General features: G+C 48.1%; 1 protein-coding gene across 7 annotated transcripts in view; it reads right to left on the bottom strand.

Annotated features, from left to right (window-relative positions):
• The window catches only part of CTPS2 (CTP synthase 2), a 212,586-nt gene that overhangs the window by 193,900 nt on the left and 604 nt on the right, over window positions 1–18,082 (bottom strand). For 6 of the 7 annotated variants that reach the window (XM_033948181.1, XM_033948183.1, XM_033948179.1 and 3 more), the window contains exon 2: window positions 3,146–3,213. In XM_033948181.1, coding sequence (XP_033804072.1) covers window positions 3,146–3,189 — 44 coding nt within the window. In that variant the 5' untranslated portion in view covers window positions 3,190–3,213. Of the gene's footprint in view, window positions 1–3,145; window positions 3,214–18,082 lie in introns of those variants that run through there. The other variant, XM_033948185.1, reaches the window with a different exon arrangement.

Below are 18,082 nucleotides of genomic sequence, written 5' to 3'. Positions count from 1 at the left end.
TAAAATAAAATCATTTTCCCTACCTTATCTGGTGATTTCATGAGTCTCTGGTTGCACTTTCTTCTTCTGACTGTGCATCCAATCTTTCTTCCCTTCTTTTAGCCTGTATGCTTCTTCTCCTCCAGACCTCATTTCTTCCCCCCAACTTTTCCTTCCTCTTCCCTGCCCTTTCTTTCTCTCTGCCTCCCTTTCATTTTTTTCTGTTTCTCTTCTTTCCTTCTGTCTCCCTGCCTGCCCTTTTTCTTTCTTTCTCCCTGCCCTCCCCCAAGCCACTGCCACTGCCATTGCCATCGGGGACCAGGACCCAAACGCCACCAATAACAGGCCCCAAGCTCTCCCTGCTTCGCCCAACCAGCATTCCTCTCCCTGACGTCAATTTTGCCATCGGGAAGAGGAAGGCTGATCAGCCCAAGATCGCGATCAACCTATTGGGGGAAATGCTGCCGGGTCCTGCCTTCGCGGAAACAGAAAGTAGGCAGGACCCGGCAGGAAGAAGAACAAATGCTTGTCTCCCGCATTAGCCCGTAGCGAACGCTTGCTTCAGGGCTCTCAACATGTGCGCGCCGGCTTCTCTTCTCTTCCCTCCGAAACCGGAAGTTATGTCCGGGGGGGGGAGGGGAGAAGGGAAGCCGGCGCGCACATGTTGAGAGCCCTGAAGCAAGCGTTCGCTACGGGCTAATGCGGGAGACAAGCATTTGTTCTTCTTCCTGCCGGGTCCTGCCTACTTTCTGTTTCCGCGAAGGCAGGACCCGGTTTTTTGTTCAGCAGCGGCAGATGACAGCTGGGCGGATCGCCCAGCTAAAAGGCCCTAGGGAGAAAGAAAACTGGAGAGGAAGGCTGATCGGCCCGTAGATCAGGACGGCAACACGAGTCTATCACAGAGCCCGGGATAGGCTCCGCGATCGACTCGCGTTGCCTTCCTGAGCTACTGGTCGATCGCGATCGACGCGTTGGGCACCCCTGGTCTAAGGCATCGAGAAAGGCCTGTGACTTTTTAGAGTCGGACTCTAAGGGAATGGAAAGAGCAGCAGACATCTCCCTAAGGAATTTGGTGAACGAGGACTGTTCAGGTTTTGAGACGGTATCAGTCACTGAAGGTTCCTCGTCCGTGGAGGAAGCGTCTTCCTCGGTACCGTGTGGGGATTCTTCCCATAAGTCTGGGTCCCTGATGTCGGGGTGCGCACGGCGGGACATCGGTGTGGAGGGCTCGGCATGGCGGGTTTTGGAGAGAGACTTGCTAGAGCGGACCGAGGCGGTACCGGGTGAGGAAGACCGGTGCCATACCTGGTACCGAGGAGGATCGGCATCAGAGCGGGTCTGTACCGTAGGTTGGGAAAGATGTGGCTCAGCCGAGAGGACCGGCATGGAAGTGTTGAGCGGTACCGAGGGGATCGACACCGATGGAACGGTGCGAGGCTCGGACCGGTCCCGTACCGGAAGGTGCGGTGCCAGCAACGCCGGCAACAGTTGTTGGAGCTGTTGTTGTAGCTGCTCCTGTAACTGTGTTTGGAGTATGGCCGCAATGCGGTCGTCCAGGGGAGGCATCGGTACCGCTTTTTTCTTCTTCGGTACCATAGGTGCCGCTCTACGCTCCGGCGATGAGGAGGCCGATGACGAGGCACTCACCGATATCGGAGCGGAGCGTTTGCGGGGTCGATGCGGTGCCGGGGTTGCCGGTGTCGCAACCGTGGCAGGAGGGCGCTCAAGGGAAGTGGAAGGCTTCTTAGCCGGCTTACCTGGGGCCAGCGACCCCGAAGAAGGGTCCGGTGGAGTCGAAGTAGTCGGTGTCGACTTTTGCGGTGCCGTCAACGTCGCGGCAGATTCCATGGCAGATCCGGTACCGAATAGAATATTTTGCTGGATCTGCCTATTTTTTAAGGTGCGCTTTTTAAGCGTAGCACAGCGGGTGCAGGTGTCCGCCCGATGCTCTGGACTCAAGCACTGCAGGCACCAATTGTGCGGGTCGGTAAGAGAGATTGGGCGTGCACAACGCTGGCACTTCTTAAAGCCCGGTTGAGGGGGCATGAAGGGAAACAAGGCCTCCGCAAAATCAAAGTCGGAGGCCTGTATGGTGGCAACAGGCCCCGCTGGGGCCGGCCTGAAAAATAAAGAAAATCCGACAATTTTTTTTTTTTTTTTTAATAAAAAGGAAAGTAACCCGAAGGGAAAAAAAGAGAAAAACAACGAAAAATTACGCGAGCGGAAAGGCAGGAATTGATTTTTCAACGGCCGTTGAAAACACATGCGTCTTCTTCGCTCCGCGGAAACGAAGAAACTGGGGACCACGCTCTCCTCCGTCGAGCGGGAAGGCACCCGCGCATGCGCAGTGCGGTCAACTAGAACTTTCTAGTTAAAAGTGTCCGTACCAGGGCTCCGTCGGTGACGTCACCCATACGTTAAGAATATGCTGCCTGCTTGTCCTGGGATAATAGTACTAATTGCACCTTGCATGTCCCGTGCCTCATCTAGAAGCCTTCCCTCTGACGTTGCAATGTCAAAGAGAAGGCTTCCGGTTCAGGCGCAGGACGCTCGTAGGAGCCACTGCCCATGGCTTTGTGCACTGAATCAGTTAGGAAGAGGGAGCTGGCTTGAAGATAACGCTGCATCAATCGCACCGTGGACCGGCTGTGAAGAACACAGTTTTGGCCTGATGCACATGCCCTGTGGACCGGCAGGAAATTTCTGTGGACCGGTGGTTGAAGAACACTGATCTACAATGTTATTATGACAAATTTAGCTGCAAATTGGCAGAAAAGTCTCACTTTTGCCAAATTCCAGCCCAATCTGTCTACAGAGAGCGCCAGATACAGGTATATGGGTAAACACAGGCTTAGTATCAACAACAGATGGTTGAGAAAACTATACCTAACTTGCATATTTATTCTCTGCAGAAAACTTTCCAGGTGATCCTGCAGCAGAGACCTTTCTGTGTTATCATTCTAGGCAACAAGCAATCTTATCCAACAACAAATGTTGCTGTCCACCAAATGGACTGGGGATATGAAGCCAATAGCAACACGGCCTATAAAGCAGGACAACATCCTCCTACTGACCCTTTTTTTAAAGGTGCTACAGTGCTAGGAAGTAAGAGAAAATTTCAGAGCCAGCGTAGAACAAGATAAGAAATGTATCAGTGGAACCTTACCTTTGTCCCCAGATAGCTGTCCGCAGGGCGATCTTTGCAATCATTAGAACACCAAAGTCCACTATAACCTGAAAAGAAAAATAACTTTTCACTGAAGCACACTGCAATGGAAACTGATACTTTTAAAGCAGGACATTAATTTCAGCGCTCTTTTTAAAAGACTCAAAAGTGTCTATATATCTCTTCTCCCTTGGAAAGAGGGGACATGATCGAAACATTCAAGACAATGAAGGGAATAGACTTAATAGATAAAGACAAGTTGTTCACCCTCTCCAAGGTAGGGAGAACGAGAGGGCACTCTCTAAAGTTAAAAGGGGAACGTAAGGAAGTTCTTCTTCACCCAGAGAGTGGTAAGAGAACTGGAACGCTCTTCCGGAGTCTGTCATAGGGGAAAACACCCTCCAGGGATTCAAGACAAAGTTAGACAAGTTCCTGCTAAACTGGAACGTATGCAGGTGAGGCTGGACTCATTTAGAGCACTGGTCTTTGACCTGGGAGCTGCCGCGTGAGCGGACTGCTGGGCAGGATGGACCACTGGTCTGACCCAGCAGCGGCAATTCTTATGTTCTCGAGCAGGTGTAAATATCTATGCCTGAATTATTCAATTTCTCACGTAAATTAGCATATTTTATAATGCGCGCGTGTACTTGTGAACTCCACCCTTGCCCAATCCAAACTCTGCCTGGCAAATTAGACACCATCATGTCACAGGCACTGGTGTAGCTGGGGGTGGGGGGCAAGGACTGCCCCAGGCCCCACCTTGGCAGGGGTGCCAGCACCTTTCCTCTTCCCCCCTTATGTCACCTAAAAAATATCAGTGCTAAGCGAGATTCTATAAACGTTATGGGGCTCATAATCGAAAGAGAAAAACGTCCAAAAACCGGCCTAAGTCGGCACTTGGACGAACATTTCTCAAAAACGTCCAAGTGCTGATAATAAAAACGGGTTTTGGACGTATTTCTAAACGACCTAGGCCTTCATAGTGCCGCTGAACGACCAAAGCTAAATGGGGCGTTTCGGGAGGTGTGTCGAGGGCGGGAGTTGGGCGGGACGTGGGCCAGCTTAGACTTAGTCGTACAGCATGTATAACCAAAAGATTTACAACAGAGCCTAGACGGAACTTGGATGTTGTGACTTAGACCATTTAAAACATGGTCTAAGTCACAAAAACCCACCTAAAGTCACCAGATAAACACTGAAAACACATAAAACAGACCCCCATACACTACCCCAGTGATCACCAGCCTCCCCCACCCCCATAAAACTTTTAATCATAACTTTAAATTCAGCCTCCAGACCATCATCACCTGGCCGCCTGGCATAGGAAAGCCTAGTCGTCCAGCCCAGAGGCAGCTTAAGTCATCTTGGGGGTGGGTTAGAGACCCATAGAGAGGAGGACCCATGCTCATAAGCCCCTGTAATCACTGCATTGATATTTAAACATGTGCACTCCCCCATACACCCCCAAAACCCTTTTGTACTGGCATATAAATGGCTACTGCAGCCATAAAGGCTATTGGGGTGGTAGATAAGTGGGTCTAGGGGATTCTGGAGGTGGTTTGGGGGGCTCACCGTGATCTATAAGGGAGCTGTAGGGAGGAGAAGACATGGCACCCTTTTTGTGAAGTTCACAGCAGTGCCCTGTAAGGTACCCCACTATTTAGGTGCCATGTGTGGGTGTTCAGTCCCTCACTTTGCAGACCCCTCCCACGTCCAACAGGGCTTGTTCTAGGCGTTTTGGACTTGGACTGAAAGTTGGACGAAAATGTGGTATAAAGACGGACGATTTAGCAGCTTGGACGATCAGATCGGCAGGACGTAGAGTTAAGACGATTTTTGAAACGAAAAAAAAAGTTGGACGTATCTTTCGAAAATGTGTCTTAGGCTCTTTTTAACTTTGGACGACTTGCGAGATGGACGTAAACGGACTTAGACGTCCCTTTCGATTATGCCCCTCCATGCGTACTCTATACAATTGCACCTAGAATTGCTAGGTGATCCAGGATTTACGCATACCCTGTTTATGCAAGGGCTTCCTTGGCCTAAAAGCCTGCACAACAGCATCTAAGTCATAAACATGTGCGTAATGGAAACTGGCCGCTATGAATACACTTATGCAATTGTTGCGGCACAAACCCCTATCCCGAGGAAGATTTGCAACGCGTTGAGGGGGGACTAGTGCGACAACAGCGTTAAGCTAAGTTAAAACGCTATTAGCACTAGGAATAGCAACGAGTTACGAAAAGATGAATTGAAAGAAAATGAAATTGATAAGTTAACATTTATATGAAATTAAGATAAAAATATATAAAACCAAACCAAAAGAACACAAAAGTATAAAAAAAAAGATATCACAATTTTGGGTTGAATCAGTGAAGAGTGCTGCCACGCTGTTCCTGTCTGGACAGGATGGCGTTCTGAGAATCCCTAGTGATATAAAAATTATATCGAAGGCAAAACAAAGCAAGGAGAACTGCAGTAACATGTATAATGATACAGGCAAAGTTTATTAAAATAATTGCGGTTAAAAACAACACCTTAAAATTACACCACGGGACCCAACGCGGTCCGTGTTTCCGTACACGCCTTCTTCAGGGGTTCTAGGCTGGAAAGAACACAAGAACATAAGAAATGCCTTCTCCGGATCAGACCTAGGTCCATCTAGTCCGGCGATCCGCACACGCGGAGGCCCATTTAGGTACTCCTTTATGGAGACCCGGTTTTCCCGAATCCCTCAATATGATTAGCAAGAAGGTATGCATCCAACTTGCGTTTGAAACCCAGAACAGTAGTCTCCATCACAACCTCTTCCGGGAGAGCATTCCAAGTGCCCACCACTCGTTGTACGAAACAGAACTTTCCGACGTTGGTCCTGAACCTGCTGCCGCTCAGTTTCAGGCTATGACCTCTTGTCCATGTCACATCTGAACCGCAAAAAGTATGCTGAAGGCGAACGTCAAAGAGCAGCTTGTACGCGGGCTGATTTTTTTGAAATCTATCAGCCCACGTACAAGCTGCTCTTTGACGTTCGTCTTCACACAGGCTTCAGCATGCTTTTTGCGGTTCAATTTGACTCCTTTCCAACCTAGGACCCCTGAAGAAGGCGTGTACCGAAACACGGACCGCGCTGGGTCCCGTGGTTTAATTTTAAAGTGTTATTTTTAACCGCAATTATTTTAATAAACTTTGCCTGTATCATTGTACGTGTTACTGCAGTTCTCCTTGCTTTGTTTTGTCTTCGACCCTTTTACTGCCGATTTTGTTGGTTCTTCCTTTTTTTGTTTGTATAAAAATGATATCAGCATGTTAGTTTGAGCTTTTGTATGGCTATTGACATTCAGTGAAAGCCAAACTAGTGCGTAACTCAAAAACATGCCATGATCTGCCTCCTAACCATACTAGACGCCTGGTATACGTGTCGAGTTAGGATAAAAACTTGTACAGTAATTATAGCAAATCATAACCTGTTAAACTGCATATTAAGTATATTCAATGTTGAGAAATGTAAAGTACTACATGTGGGAAGCAGAAACCTGAGGTACAGCTAAACGATGGGAGGGATGTTATTGACTGAGAGTACCCAAGAAAGGGACTTGGGGGTAATGGTGGACATAACAATGAAGCCAACGGCACAGTGCACAGCGGCCGCTAAGAGAGCGAATAGAATGCTAGGTATAATCAAGAAGGGTATTACAACCAGAATGAAAGAAGTTATCCTGCCATTGTATCGGGCAATGGTGCATCCACATCTGAAGTACTGCGTCCAATATTGGTCGCCGTACCTTAAGAAGGATATGGCGTTACTCGAGCGGGTTCAGAGGAGAACGACGCGTCTGATAAAGGGGATGGAAAACCTCTCATACGCTGAGAGATTGGAGAAACTGGGGCTCTTTTCCCTGGAGAAGAGGAGACTTAGAGGGGACATGATAGAGACTTATAAGATCATGAGGGGCATAGAGAGAGTGGAGAGGGACAGAAAGAGAGAGAGAAAGAGAGAGAGAGAGAGAGAAAGAGAGAGATAGAGAAAGATTGGAGAAACTGGGGCTCTTTTCCCTGGAGAAGAGGAGACTTAGAGGGGATATGATAGAGACTTACAAGATCAAGAAGGGCATAGAGAGAGTAGAGAGGGACAAATTCTTCAAACTTTCAAAAAATAAAAGAACAAGAGGACATTCGGAAAAGTTGAAAGGGGACAGATTCAAAACGAATGCTAGGAAGTTCTTCTTTACCCAACGTGTGTTGGACACCTGGAATGCGCTTCCAGAGGGCATAATAGGGCAGAGTACGGTACTGGGGTTCAAGAAAGGATTGGACAATTTCCTGCTGGAAAAAGGGATAGAGGGGTATAGTTAGGGGATTACTGCACAGGTCCTGGACCTGTTGGGCCGCCGCATGAGCGGACTGCTGGAAACGATGGACCTCAGGTCTGACCCAGTGGAGGCATTGCTTATGTTCTTATGTTTAACCTGTAACCCATTTTGAGCTCTTTGGGGATAATGGGACAGAAAATGAACTACTAAATAAATAAAGGCCATTTTTTTTTAAAGCCTACTTTAGACAAGTATAAAAGTCGCCTTTTTCTGATCATGACAGGAACAGGTGTTCAACTGATCACACATAATTGGAAGAATCATGACAGGGTTAATTATACTTTTTTGGTGGGTAAATGTGTGTACTACATATAAGTTTGAAAGAATGATGGCGGAACGTTTGTGGACTAGTAAGTCCTTTAATGATGTATGGAGTCCATTGACTACTTTTGTTTCTTCCCTTTTCATTAGATTGCTTTACACATCCAGGGAGGGTGGGGGGAGGGAAATATACTTTGAAGAGTCAAATTATTTAATTATAACATTACAAGTACATTATATGTATTATTGTATTAGTAATTAAGTTGAGGATGGGAGAAAATGATTGTTTAATGCATCAATTGTATAGTTAATAGTGTGTTTCATATAGTATTCATGATTAATCAAATGTATTGCACTATCAAAGTTTGAAAATCAATAAAGATTTTTTTTTTTAAAGCCCACTTTTAACTACACTTCTCCTTCCATATTCGCTGATTAACAGACCCGCAAATACAGAAAAACCGTGAATAGCTTTTTCATATGTTATTCGCTGTTTTCTATTAAAAACCATCGTGAATAGGGTGAAACCACGAATAACACAGTGGGAGACCTGGCCTGTTCCTGAAGGAAAGGCAAAACACGGGGAAGATAGTGCTGGGAATCCGCGATTTTCTCTGTAAAGGCTTGGAATCAGCGATTTCTCTATGCAAACTGATGTAATGGGGGGGGGGGGAGGAGCTAGCAAGCTACAAACCGCAAATAATCGAAACCGCGAATGCTGAAACCACAAATACGCAGGGAGAAGTGTACATGCTTTGGACTAGGTGCATATCTTTTGTAAAAATTGCAATTGCGAGCCTGATTTTCAATTAAGTCAAATTAACCTGGATTATGAATTAATTGCTAGTTACTGATGTCAATTAATTGATTTAAGTTAGGCACCTATATCTGCGGGACATGAGCACATAACTCAGGGAGGTCCTTGTACTAAAGTGTGCTGATTTAGTACATGCTAAATGCTAAGGCACTCATATTCCTACGGCATCTTAGCATTTAGCATGCACTAAATCAATTAACACACCTTAGTTAAAGGACCCCTTAGAGCAGGGGTGTCAAAGTCCATCCTTGAGGGCCGCAATCTAGCCGGGTTTTCAGGATTTCCCCAATGAATATGCATGGAGATCTATATGCATGCACTGCTTTCAATGCATATTCATTGGGGAAATCCTGAAAACCCGACTGGATTGCGGCCCTCAAGGAGGGAGTTTGAGATCACTGCGCTAAATCAATTAGCACACCTTAGTTAAAGGATCCCTTAGAGCAGGGGTGTCAAAGTCCCTCCTCGGGGGCCGCAATCCAGTCAGGTTTTCAGGATTTTCCTAATGAATATGCATGAGATCTATTTGCATACAATGAAAGCAGTGCAAGCAATAGATCTCATGCATATTCATTAGGGAAATCTAGAAAACTCAAGTGGATTGCGGCCCTCGAGAAGGGACTTTGAGACCCCTGCCTTGGAGAATACTGCAAGTTATATATGTCCTTGCCACATTTACGAATTTGCACTTATGCCGGTCTACTGCTGATGTAACTGCAGACATAGAAATATTAGGTGTGCTGATACTGGGTTATGATAGCAATCTATAATAGAACCTGGGCACCCATGTACAATTGCCCCCAATTATGCGGTTAATTTTCAAAGGGTTTATGTAACTTTGGGGTCCTTTAACTAAACTGTGGTAATCATGGGGGTAGCGCAGGGGCCCTCAACGCCTGCAAAATAGCTGGCAGTAGGGGATCAAGCAGTAAGTTTTAATAACGAATGGGCACTAATGGCCTAATAGCACATGGCCATGAATTTAGAAAGTGGAAAAATGTTCCATTTTCCGGTTGTGGCACAAGTGGCCATAATGCGCAGGAAAACCCCGCATAAGGGGCATACTAAATCCACTTTTGCTGCAGCTTTAGTAAAAGGACCCCAAATTTAGGCGCCTCACTTGAGTGAAAAAATTTATGAGCTCAGCTTTTCTGAATTTCTTCCTTAGTGGAGTTAACCAAACTTTGAGATGTTATCTATGGTAGAAGCCTGATAGAGAACCAAGATTATGTAGTACAGTCTGCCAGACAGACCCAGCTGTGTTCTTGCTTATACCATTCTTAAATTCACAGCTTTTATTTTGTCTGACTGATCTACAGGGCCTCCTTACACTACTGCATATGTAGTCCTGCTAAACCATACTAAAGTCGGGATAAGTAAATCCAACCCAGCCAGCTGATTAACCGTTCCCCTTAACTGTATCCATGATATCTCATTTGTCTGTTTAGATTTTAAGCTCTTTGGAGGAGGGGCTGTCTTCTTTGTGACTCTGTACAGTGCTTCATATGTCTGGTAGCACTATAGAAATAATTCATAGTAGTAGTGTGAAGTTTCAGTCTTTGGGAAGCAGAGCTGAGATTGTGATGTCATAATGCCTCATTCCACCAATAAGAGCCAACCTCATCAGTGATGTCACAATGGATTGATTGTCTTGTATTCCCCTCTGCCCTCCAACCCAACCAGCATATTAACCGCTCCCCTTAACTGTATCCATGACATCCTGTTTGTCTGTCTTGCTTATTTAGATTGTATGCTCTTTGGAGCAGGGACTGTTTTCTTACTCTTTGTGATTCTGTACAGCGCTGTGTGCGTCTGGTAGCGCTAGAGCAGGGGTAGGGAACTCCGGTCCTCGAGAGCCGTATTCCAGTCGGGTTTTCAGGATTTCCCCAATGAATATGTATTGAAAGCAGTGCATGCAAATAGGGTCTACCTCTGAGGATCTCGCATCATGTGCGGCAGCGGTGGAGATTACCTTGCCAGAGATGTCGCCTGTTCTTGGAGGAAACTCGGGACCCAAATGATAGCCATCGGAACTGGGGTTGACGGCAGTTAAAGAATAGAATGGGAATGGTGGCTGAAATGAATTGGGGTGGAGATGGTGGTGGGTATGGAGAGGGATAGGGATATGATGCATTCCGGAAAGGCATTTAAGATCTGGTGTTAAATGATCATAATAATTACAAGTCAAAGATCTTGATGCTTTTTTGGAATGTGTTTCTGTTTCTCTCTATGCTTATTTTTATCTCTATTTTGTTTACTTTAATTATTATTTTAATTCTATCTTTAAATTATTTATTCATTACTTGTTGGAATATTTCATTTCTATCTCTATCTCTACCTCTGTCTTTTTATTTTTCATACTGTTTCTTCAGGTACTTTAGTTAGATTGTGAGCCTTTGGGACAGTTAGGGAATTCCCAAGTACCTATCTTATTTGTTTAGTTTTTATTTATTGTATCTTTAATGCATCATTTTTGTAAACCGCTTAGAAACCTCACGGTTATTAGCGGTATATAAGAATTAAATTAAATCTCATGCATATTAATTGGGGAAATCCTGAAAACCCGACTGGAATACGGCTCTCGAGGACCAGAGTTCCCTACCCCTGCGCTAGAGAAATAATAGTAGTAGTAGTAAATACCTCCAACTGCTAAACTGGGACAACCTATTTAACTTAATAAACCAACAGGAAGCAAAGAGACTGTCACTCAGAAAGCAAGTAGTGAGCCCACTAAGGACAGAGGAAGCACCTGCACATAATGTCTGTAAACTGCTTTGGTTGTACCACAGAAAGGTGGTACTGTATTTCTCCTAGGACAAGCAGGATGAGTCAGCCACATATGGGTGTTGTCCCAACAGCTCCCAATTTGCGGATAAGCTCTCTAATAGCTCAGAGAGATTTTTTTTTTTTTTCTCTGAGCACGTGCGGTGCCCGGGCTCCATTGGGCATGCCCGAGCCCTATCCATTTCCCCCTGCTTCCCCCTAATCCCCAGTCTTTAGTTTCCGCCCGTTCCCATCGGTCGGATTTTCTACAGCTCTCCATTACAACTTTTCTACTCATCACCTTGAAGATGCCTGAATCATCTAAAGAAACAACTAGGATGCAGAAGGATGAACACACTGGATCCTCATCAATTGTGTGCCCACTGATTGGATCCGGCACTCGAGGTTTCCGTGTTGCTTGATTTGTGCGCACATGTCACCACGTGCACGCAAGCTAAGGAAGAGGGCACTGAGAGACTTCATGAAGAGAAGTGAAGCCCGAGAATCTTCCTCCAGCAGCCATCCTCATCGGAATGCAGCAGCGGGGGATCCACAAGCTACAGTAGCAAGGAGCCTCCAGGATGCCCTGGCTCAGCTAATCCCCCCGCCTGCACTCGGCCCGGTAGAGAAATATCTCCCGGAGTCCCTGCATGTTGCCGCTTACAGCCAGCCTCTGCAGGGCAGCCGATAGGAGTCTCACCAGACCAAAAGATCTCTCCAGGAGTCACTGCATGCTGCCGCGTAAAGCCAGCCTCTGCGGTCAGCAGATCGGGGTTTTCGCCCTCCAGACTGAGAGATCTCCCCCGGAGTTTTTGCATGCTGCCGCGTAAGGCCAGCCTCTGCAATCAGCAGATTGGGGTTTTTGCCCTCCAGACTGCATGCTGCCGCGTACAGCCAGACTCTGCAGGGAGCTGATCAGGGATCCCCCTCCAGCCCCAAAGGTAATTCCTATCTGCTTGTTTTTGGGAAAACCTCTGATAATCTTTTGCAGCCCCGAGTTCTCTGCCCCACCCTCCTCCCAATCTGAATTTAAGGAGAAAGAAACTCCCATGCTTCTTTCCCTCGGAAGGGACCTGCAGACCTCTCCCACCAGCAGGAAACATGCTGCCCCAGAGTTCAGCTTGTAAAGGACATGCTGAAAAAACAACAAACAAACAAACAAAAAAAAACAACTCGATGCTTCTTTCCCTCTTGGGGTCCTGCAGAGTCTGCAGTTCACACCTCTCCCACCCTGCCCCCCTCCCCCTCTCATTTCAGAAACGAGGAGTCTGCCTTTCACAGCAGGGTGCTGATATCATCAGTGATGCGGCATGTCAGACCACGCTTCTCCAAAGGTGAGGGTTTGAAACTCCTCAGCCTAAAGAGCAGTTCACTGCACTTCAGATGCTTTTCCAGCCAGCATGAGGGACTCTGCTACTATTTATGATTTCTATAGCACTGAAAGGTATATGCAGCACTGTACAGTTTAATAAACAATAGGCAGTACAGCAGGAGAAGCCCACTCAAGAGGCATTATCACTCCTCTTTCTCTGCCTCCAGGCACAGTGGGAAATGCAGCCAGGAGCACTGGCACAAATGAAGGGGTGCATCCTGCCCCCTCTCTGCAGGCTCTCCCCCCCCCTCTCAAGAAGGACAGAGAATGTTGGTGGGGTACATGGAGCCACCCAATCAGTCAAGTGGAGCAGCACATGAACCTGCGAACCACCAGGATTGGGACCAGCAGCAACAGTTAATCCTCCTGCTGACCCACTCCTCTCTCAGCGGGCAACACTCCCCCCAATGCCCCCCTTTAGCATCTTAGTGAAACTTAGATCGGGTGGCCAGCCGTGTAAAATTAACACAAAAGGGATAGTAGCCCTGAAGAAACCCCCTTTTTAGGGGTAAAACATGTTGGCATATGTATCCCTTACCAACAGCTACTAACCATCCCGGTGAAGCTAAGTATCGACCTTAAACTCATTAGCCATATTTATTGTTTTAAAATTAGCAAAGAGAGTTTAACACACATGAGTAAAATAAGTAAAAGTAAAAAGCAAAAAGAAAAAAAGTTTATATCATTTTCACATTTGATATTGACCCGATGACGATAGGGTGTGTAAAGCCAAGGGATATGATCACATTGATCCCTGGGTGGCATCTCTGAGGGCCATATAGACTAATTGATACGCCTTAGTTACAAGGTATAAAGGGTGATCTACAACATCACCTTGGGTGAATAATTAATAGCACCTTGTAAAAGAATATTGTTCAAGCCTATTGTTCTTAACCCCTTTAAAGGGAGCCACGCACAACAACATGGCGCGTTCCAGCGGCATGCCATGCACCCAAGCAACGGAGGAACAAGCAACACACCAGCCTCCAGCTACGCCCTGAGTCACCACCCACAAAAATAAATAAATAAATAAATAACTAACAAAAAAAAAAAGAAAACCCACAAACGAGGACTCACCCCAAGTCCCTCCAGAAACGCACAGCCTTTCTCAAGATCCACGTAGGTGGACAACAAGTACCCAAGACAGAGTACTACAAGGCCTGAACTACCAGTACCAGTACTTCACGCAGGCGATTCCAGTCCACAAGAACCTCCTGGACTGCAGAGACAAGATTTTGGCTGACTCCCTCTTCAGGGCAACCAACATCAAGGAGACTGGGATTGAAGTACCAGATCTTTCCAGCCCAGAGATTCGACAACCCGCAGCAGCCATACATGGACATTGCGGTAGCCTTGGCGCTTAAGAGAAACAGGGCAGCACAACCCCCCCCCCCCCAACACCCCGTCAGGGAAGGACCTGAAAAACCGTGGATTCCACGGGGAAAAAGACCTTTGAGGGCGCAATGCTGAGCGCACGAATTGCTGTGCTCCAGTTCCAGATGCGGCTTTGTCAGGAGGCCAGTGAGAGAAAATAAATAAATAAAATAAAATATGGACTCCAGCTCACTACCGAGCCAGTCCACACTGGCAGCAGTCTGTGCCCCAGCGCTCGCAACAGTAACATAACTGCTACGCAAACAAGCACCGCCCCAGGGGCAGGGGCATCCAAGGGCAGCCCTCTCCCCAAGACAAAAACAGAACCTTGACCACCCTCCAGCCCAGCAGGATCAGATTGATTGCAAAGGCTTGGCCCAGGATCACCATCGACCAGTGGGCCCTCAGCATCATCAAGCGGGAATTCCGAATTCGTCTCCACTCCCGCCCCCCCCCCCCCCGAGTGGGCGGGGCACCCTCCATCTGACGACCCCAATTTTCCTGCAGCAAGGAGAGGACCTGCTTCGGCAGAATCAATAGAGGCGGTGATGAACAGAGGAGATCACCAAGGGGTTTCTACTCCAGGAACCTCCGCGTCCCCATGGACAAGGATAACGCTCGATCCTGGATCGCTGCAAGCTCAACAGGTGCATACACAAGGTCCAGAAGCACTCTCTGGGTACAGTCTTGGCCCTGTTACAGCCCGAGTATTGGCTAGTATCCCTGGACTTACATGATGCATACACTCACGTGCCCATGCACCCAGCCCACAGGAGGCATCGTCGCTTCTAAAGCCAAAACAGACGCCTCCAGTACAAGGTCCTACCCCTTGGACTCTCAACGGCTCCAAAAGCATTCACAAAGTGCGTGGCAGTGGCACATCCTTGCCTTCAAGGGGTGTGCATCCTATCTTATCTCGACAGCTGGCAGCCCCGACAACCACCATAACCCTCCTCCAAGAACTGGGGTTCCTCATCAACTACATGAAATCCCACCTGATATCCCCCCAGGGGATATCGTTCATCTGGGCAGTCATCGACACCACACAGACCAAGGCCATCCTATGGGACTACCAGATCGACGCCATGACATCCCTGGCCCAGTGCATCCCTGCCAGCAGCTCATCGTTAGCACGCTCCCTCCTGTGTCTCGGCTGCGGTCTTTGTTGTCCAGCACACCAGACTATACATGAGATCCCTGAAAGGGACCAGTGTACCCAACCTCTGACAACCCAGATACCCATTCGCCAGCCCATACACAAGACGCTTCACTGGTGAACAGCCCGAGATAACTTAGCAAAAGGGAAACCAGACCACCACCTCACCAGCTGGTGGCCACCATGGATGCCTCCAAACATGGAGGGGGGACACACCTTCTCGATCCTCACACAGGCGTCCTCACTCCATATCTACCTACTGGAGCTCAGGGACATAGGGAATGCCCTCGAAACCTTCAAACAATGGGTGACAGGCAGGGCAGTCCTCACCCAAACAGAAAACCAGGTGGCCATGCACTATATCAACAAGCAGGGAGGGACAGGGTCAGCCTCGCTATGCAAGGAAGCTTGCCGCATGTGGGAGTTCACCAACTCCATTCAATGCCCCATCCAGGCAACTTACCTCCCAGGGGAGCAGAACGACCTGGCAGAAAGCCTCAGCCACCAGCTGGATCTCAATGAATGGTGTCTCAATCCAGCGGCGACGAAGAAGATCTTCAGCACCTGGGGTACATCGAGCATCGACCTGTTTGCAACCGAACCGAACTCAAAATACTCGACCTTCTGCGCAAAGAGATCAACCCATTGCCGTCTCAGCCCCGACGGTCTGCCTGTGAGTTGGAACCAAGGACTCTTATACGCCTACCCGCCATACCCTAAGTCCTGCAGAAGATCCTTCAGGACAGAGCAACGGTGATCATGATTGCCCTGTCCGGGCCCCTGCAACCATGGTTTCCGTTCCGGCAAGGGATAGCAGTTCACCCACCTCTCCCCCCTCCCGATCAGTGCAGTTCTCATAACACAACGCGGGAATTTTACCCTCCACCACGACCTGCGTTCCTTAGCCCTGACCGCATGGATGATAAGAGGATGAACCTACCACAAAACGTGGAGCACACACTTATGGCAGCCAGAAGACCTTCAACCAGAAAATGCTATGGGATTGAAATGGAGAAGGTTCCGCTACCGGTGCACAGACATGCAGTGAGACCCCTACAACTGCCCCATACCGGACATCCTGCAGTGCATACTGAGCTTATCTCAGTGGGACCTAAAACCCACTTCCATCAAGGTCCACTTAAGTGCAATCGCGGCATACCACACTGGCCTAGACAACAAACCAGTGTCGAGGCATTCAGTAATCACAAAATTTCATGAAGAGACTGTCCAATCTGCACCCACCGGTCAGACCACCACCGCCCGGATGGGACCTCAACTTGGTGCCGCATCAGCTCACCTTGACCCCTTCAAACCTTTGGGGGAGGCAGATCCCGTATTCCTGGCCGGGAAAACCCTGACCATCGTGTCGGCCGACACACTCCTCCATGAGAACAGGGTGGTACCCAGAACCCACCCCCGATTCTTGCCGAAGGTGGCTTCAGCGTGCCTCCCGGCACTCTACATCTCCCCACAGGGAGGCACACAGCCACCTCAGCAACACCTCCTGGACTGTGTGCAGGCCCTGACTATGCAGCAGATTAGACAAGCCTCAATTGTTCGTCTCCTACGACCAAAACAGACCAGGACTTCCGGCCACCAAACGCAGGCGCTCGCGCTGGATATACAAGTGCATCCCCTTCACCTATAGAAAAGCGCAGCGTCAACCGCAGGTGGGAGCCCACGCCCACCAGCACAGAGCCATAGCCACCACAACGGCTCATCTGCACCACACACCAATAGGGGATATCTGCGATGCAGCCACTTGGTCCTCCATGCACACCTTCACCAAGCACTACTGCCTTGACATAGCATTCCACGCTCCAAATGCATTCGGCCGAGCAGTCTTGGAAGTGGCTCTTCCCTCCCGGGAGGGACAGCAACCACTAGCACAGCCTTGATGAACACTGATCAAGTAGGGTGTTATAAATATCGACAAACATTGATCAAGTAGGGTGTTTAGATATTGATTAAGTAGGTCTTCCAGCACTCCTGTCTAGACTGAATGTGGAATAGGCAAGTATGAATTCTCACATGCAAGTACGAATTGTCACTGTTGACCAGTTGGTTTCTCACTGTTCATTGATTGTCATTGACCAGTTTCACTGTTCTGTGAGTTAAGTATGTCTTCCAGCACTCCTGTCTAGACTGAATGTGGAATATGCAAGCATGAATTCTCACATGCAAGTATGAATTCTCACTGTTGATAATGGTTTCTCACTGTTCATGGATTGTCATTGACCAGTTCACTGTTCTGTGAGTATTATTGCTCAGTTAACACAGCACTTTATCTAAAACCTTGTTTCCACAACTTCACCTGCTTCGCCTGATTACCCTGCCCGGCTCGGCCTCCACAGCCAGGCGAGGGATGCACAGAGCGCTAAGGCTGTACATCCAGTCAGTACATCCCTCAGCTAGGGAGTCACCCATATGTGGCTGACTCATCCTGCTTGTCCTAGGAGAAAGTGTAGTTACTTACCTGTAACGTAGGTTCTCCGTGGACAGCAGGATAGTCAGCCACACAACCCACCCGCCTCCCCATAGGGCCGACCCGGCCACAGCTAGGAACATCCTGGGGATTAGGGGGAAATGGGTAGGGCTCGGGCATGCCCAGTGGGGCCCGGGCACTGCACGTGCTCAGAGAGAGAAAAAAAAAAAAAAAATTCTCTCTGAGCTATTGGAGAGCTTATCCGCAAATTGGGAGCTGTTGGAACAACACCCATATGTGGCTGACTATCCTGCTGTCCACGGAGAACCTACGCTACAGGTAAGTAACTACACCATCAAATCCATAACCCTAATACCCTTTCTGCAGTGACGTTTCATT

This window comes from Geotrypetes seraphini, chromosome 6, assembly GCF_902459505.1.
Source record: "Geotrypetes seraphini chromosome 6, aGeoSer1.1, whole genome shotgun sequence".
NCBI lineage: Eukaryota > Metazoa > Chordata > Amphibia > Gymnophiona > Dermophiidae > Geotrypetes > Geotrypetes seraphini.
This window is presented reverse-complemented; position numbering and strand designations above follow the sequence as displayed.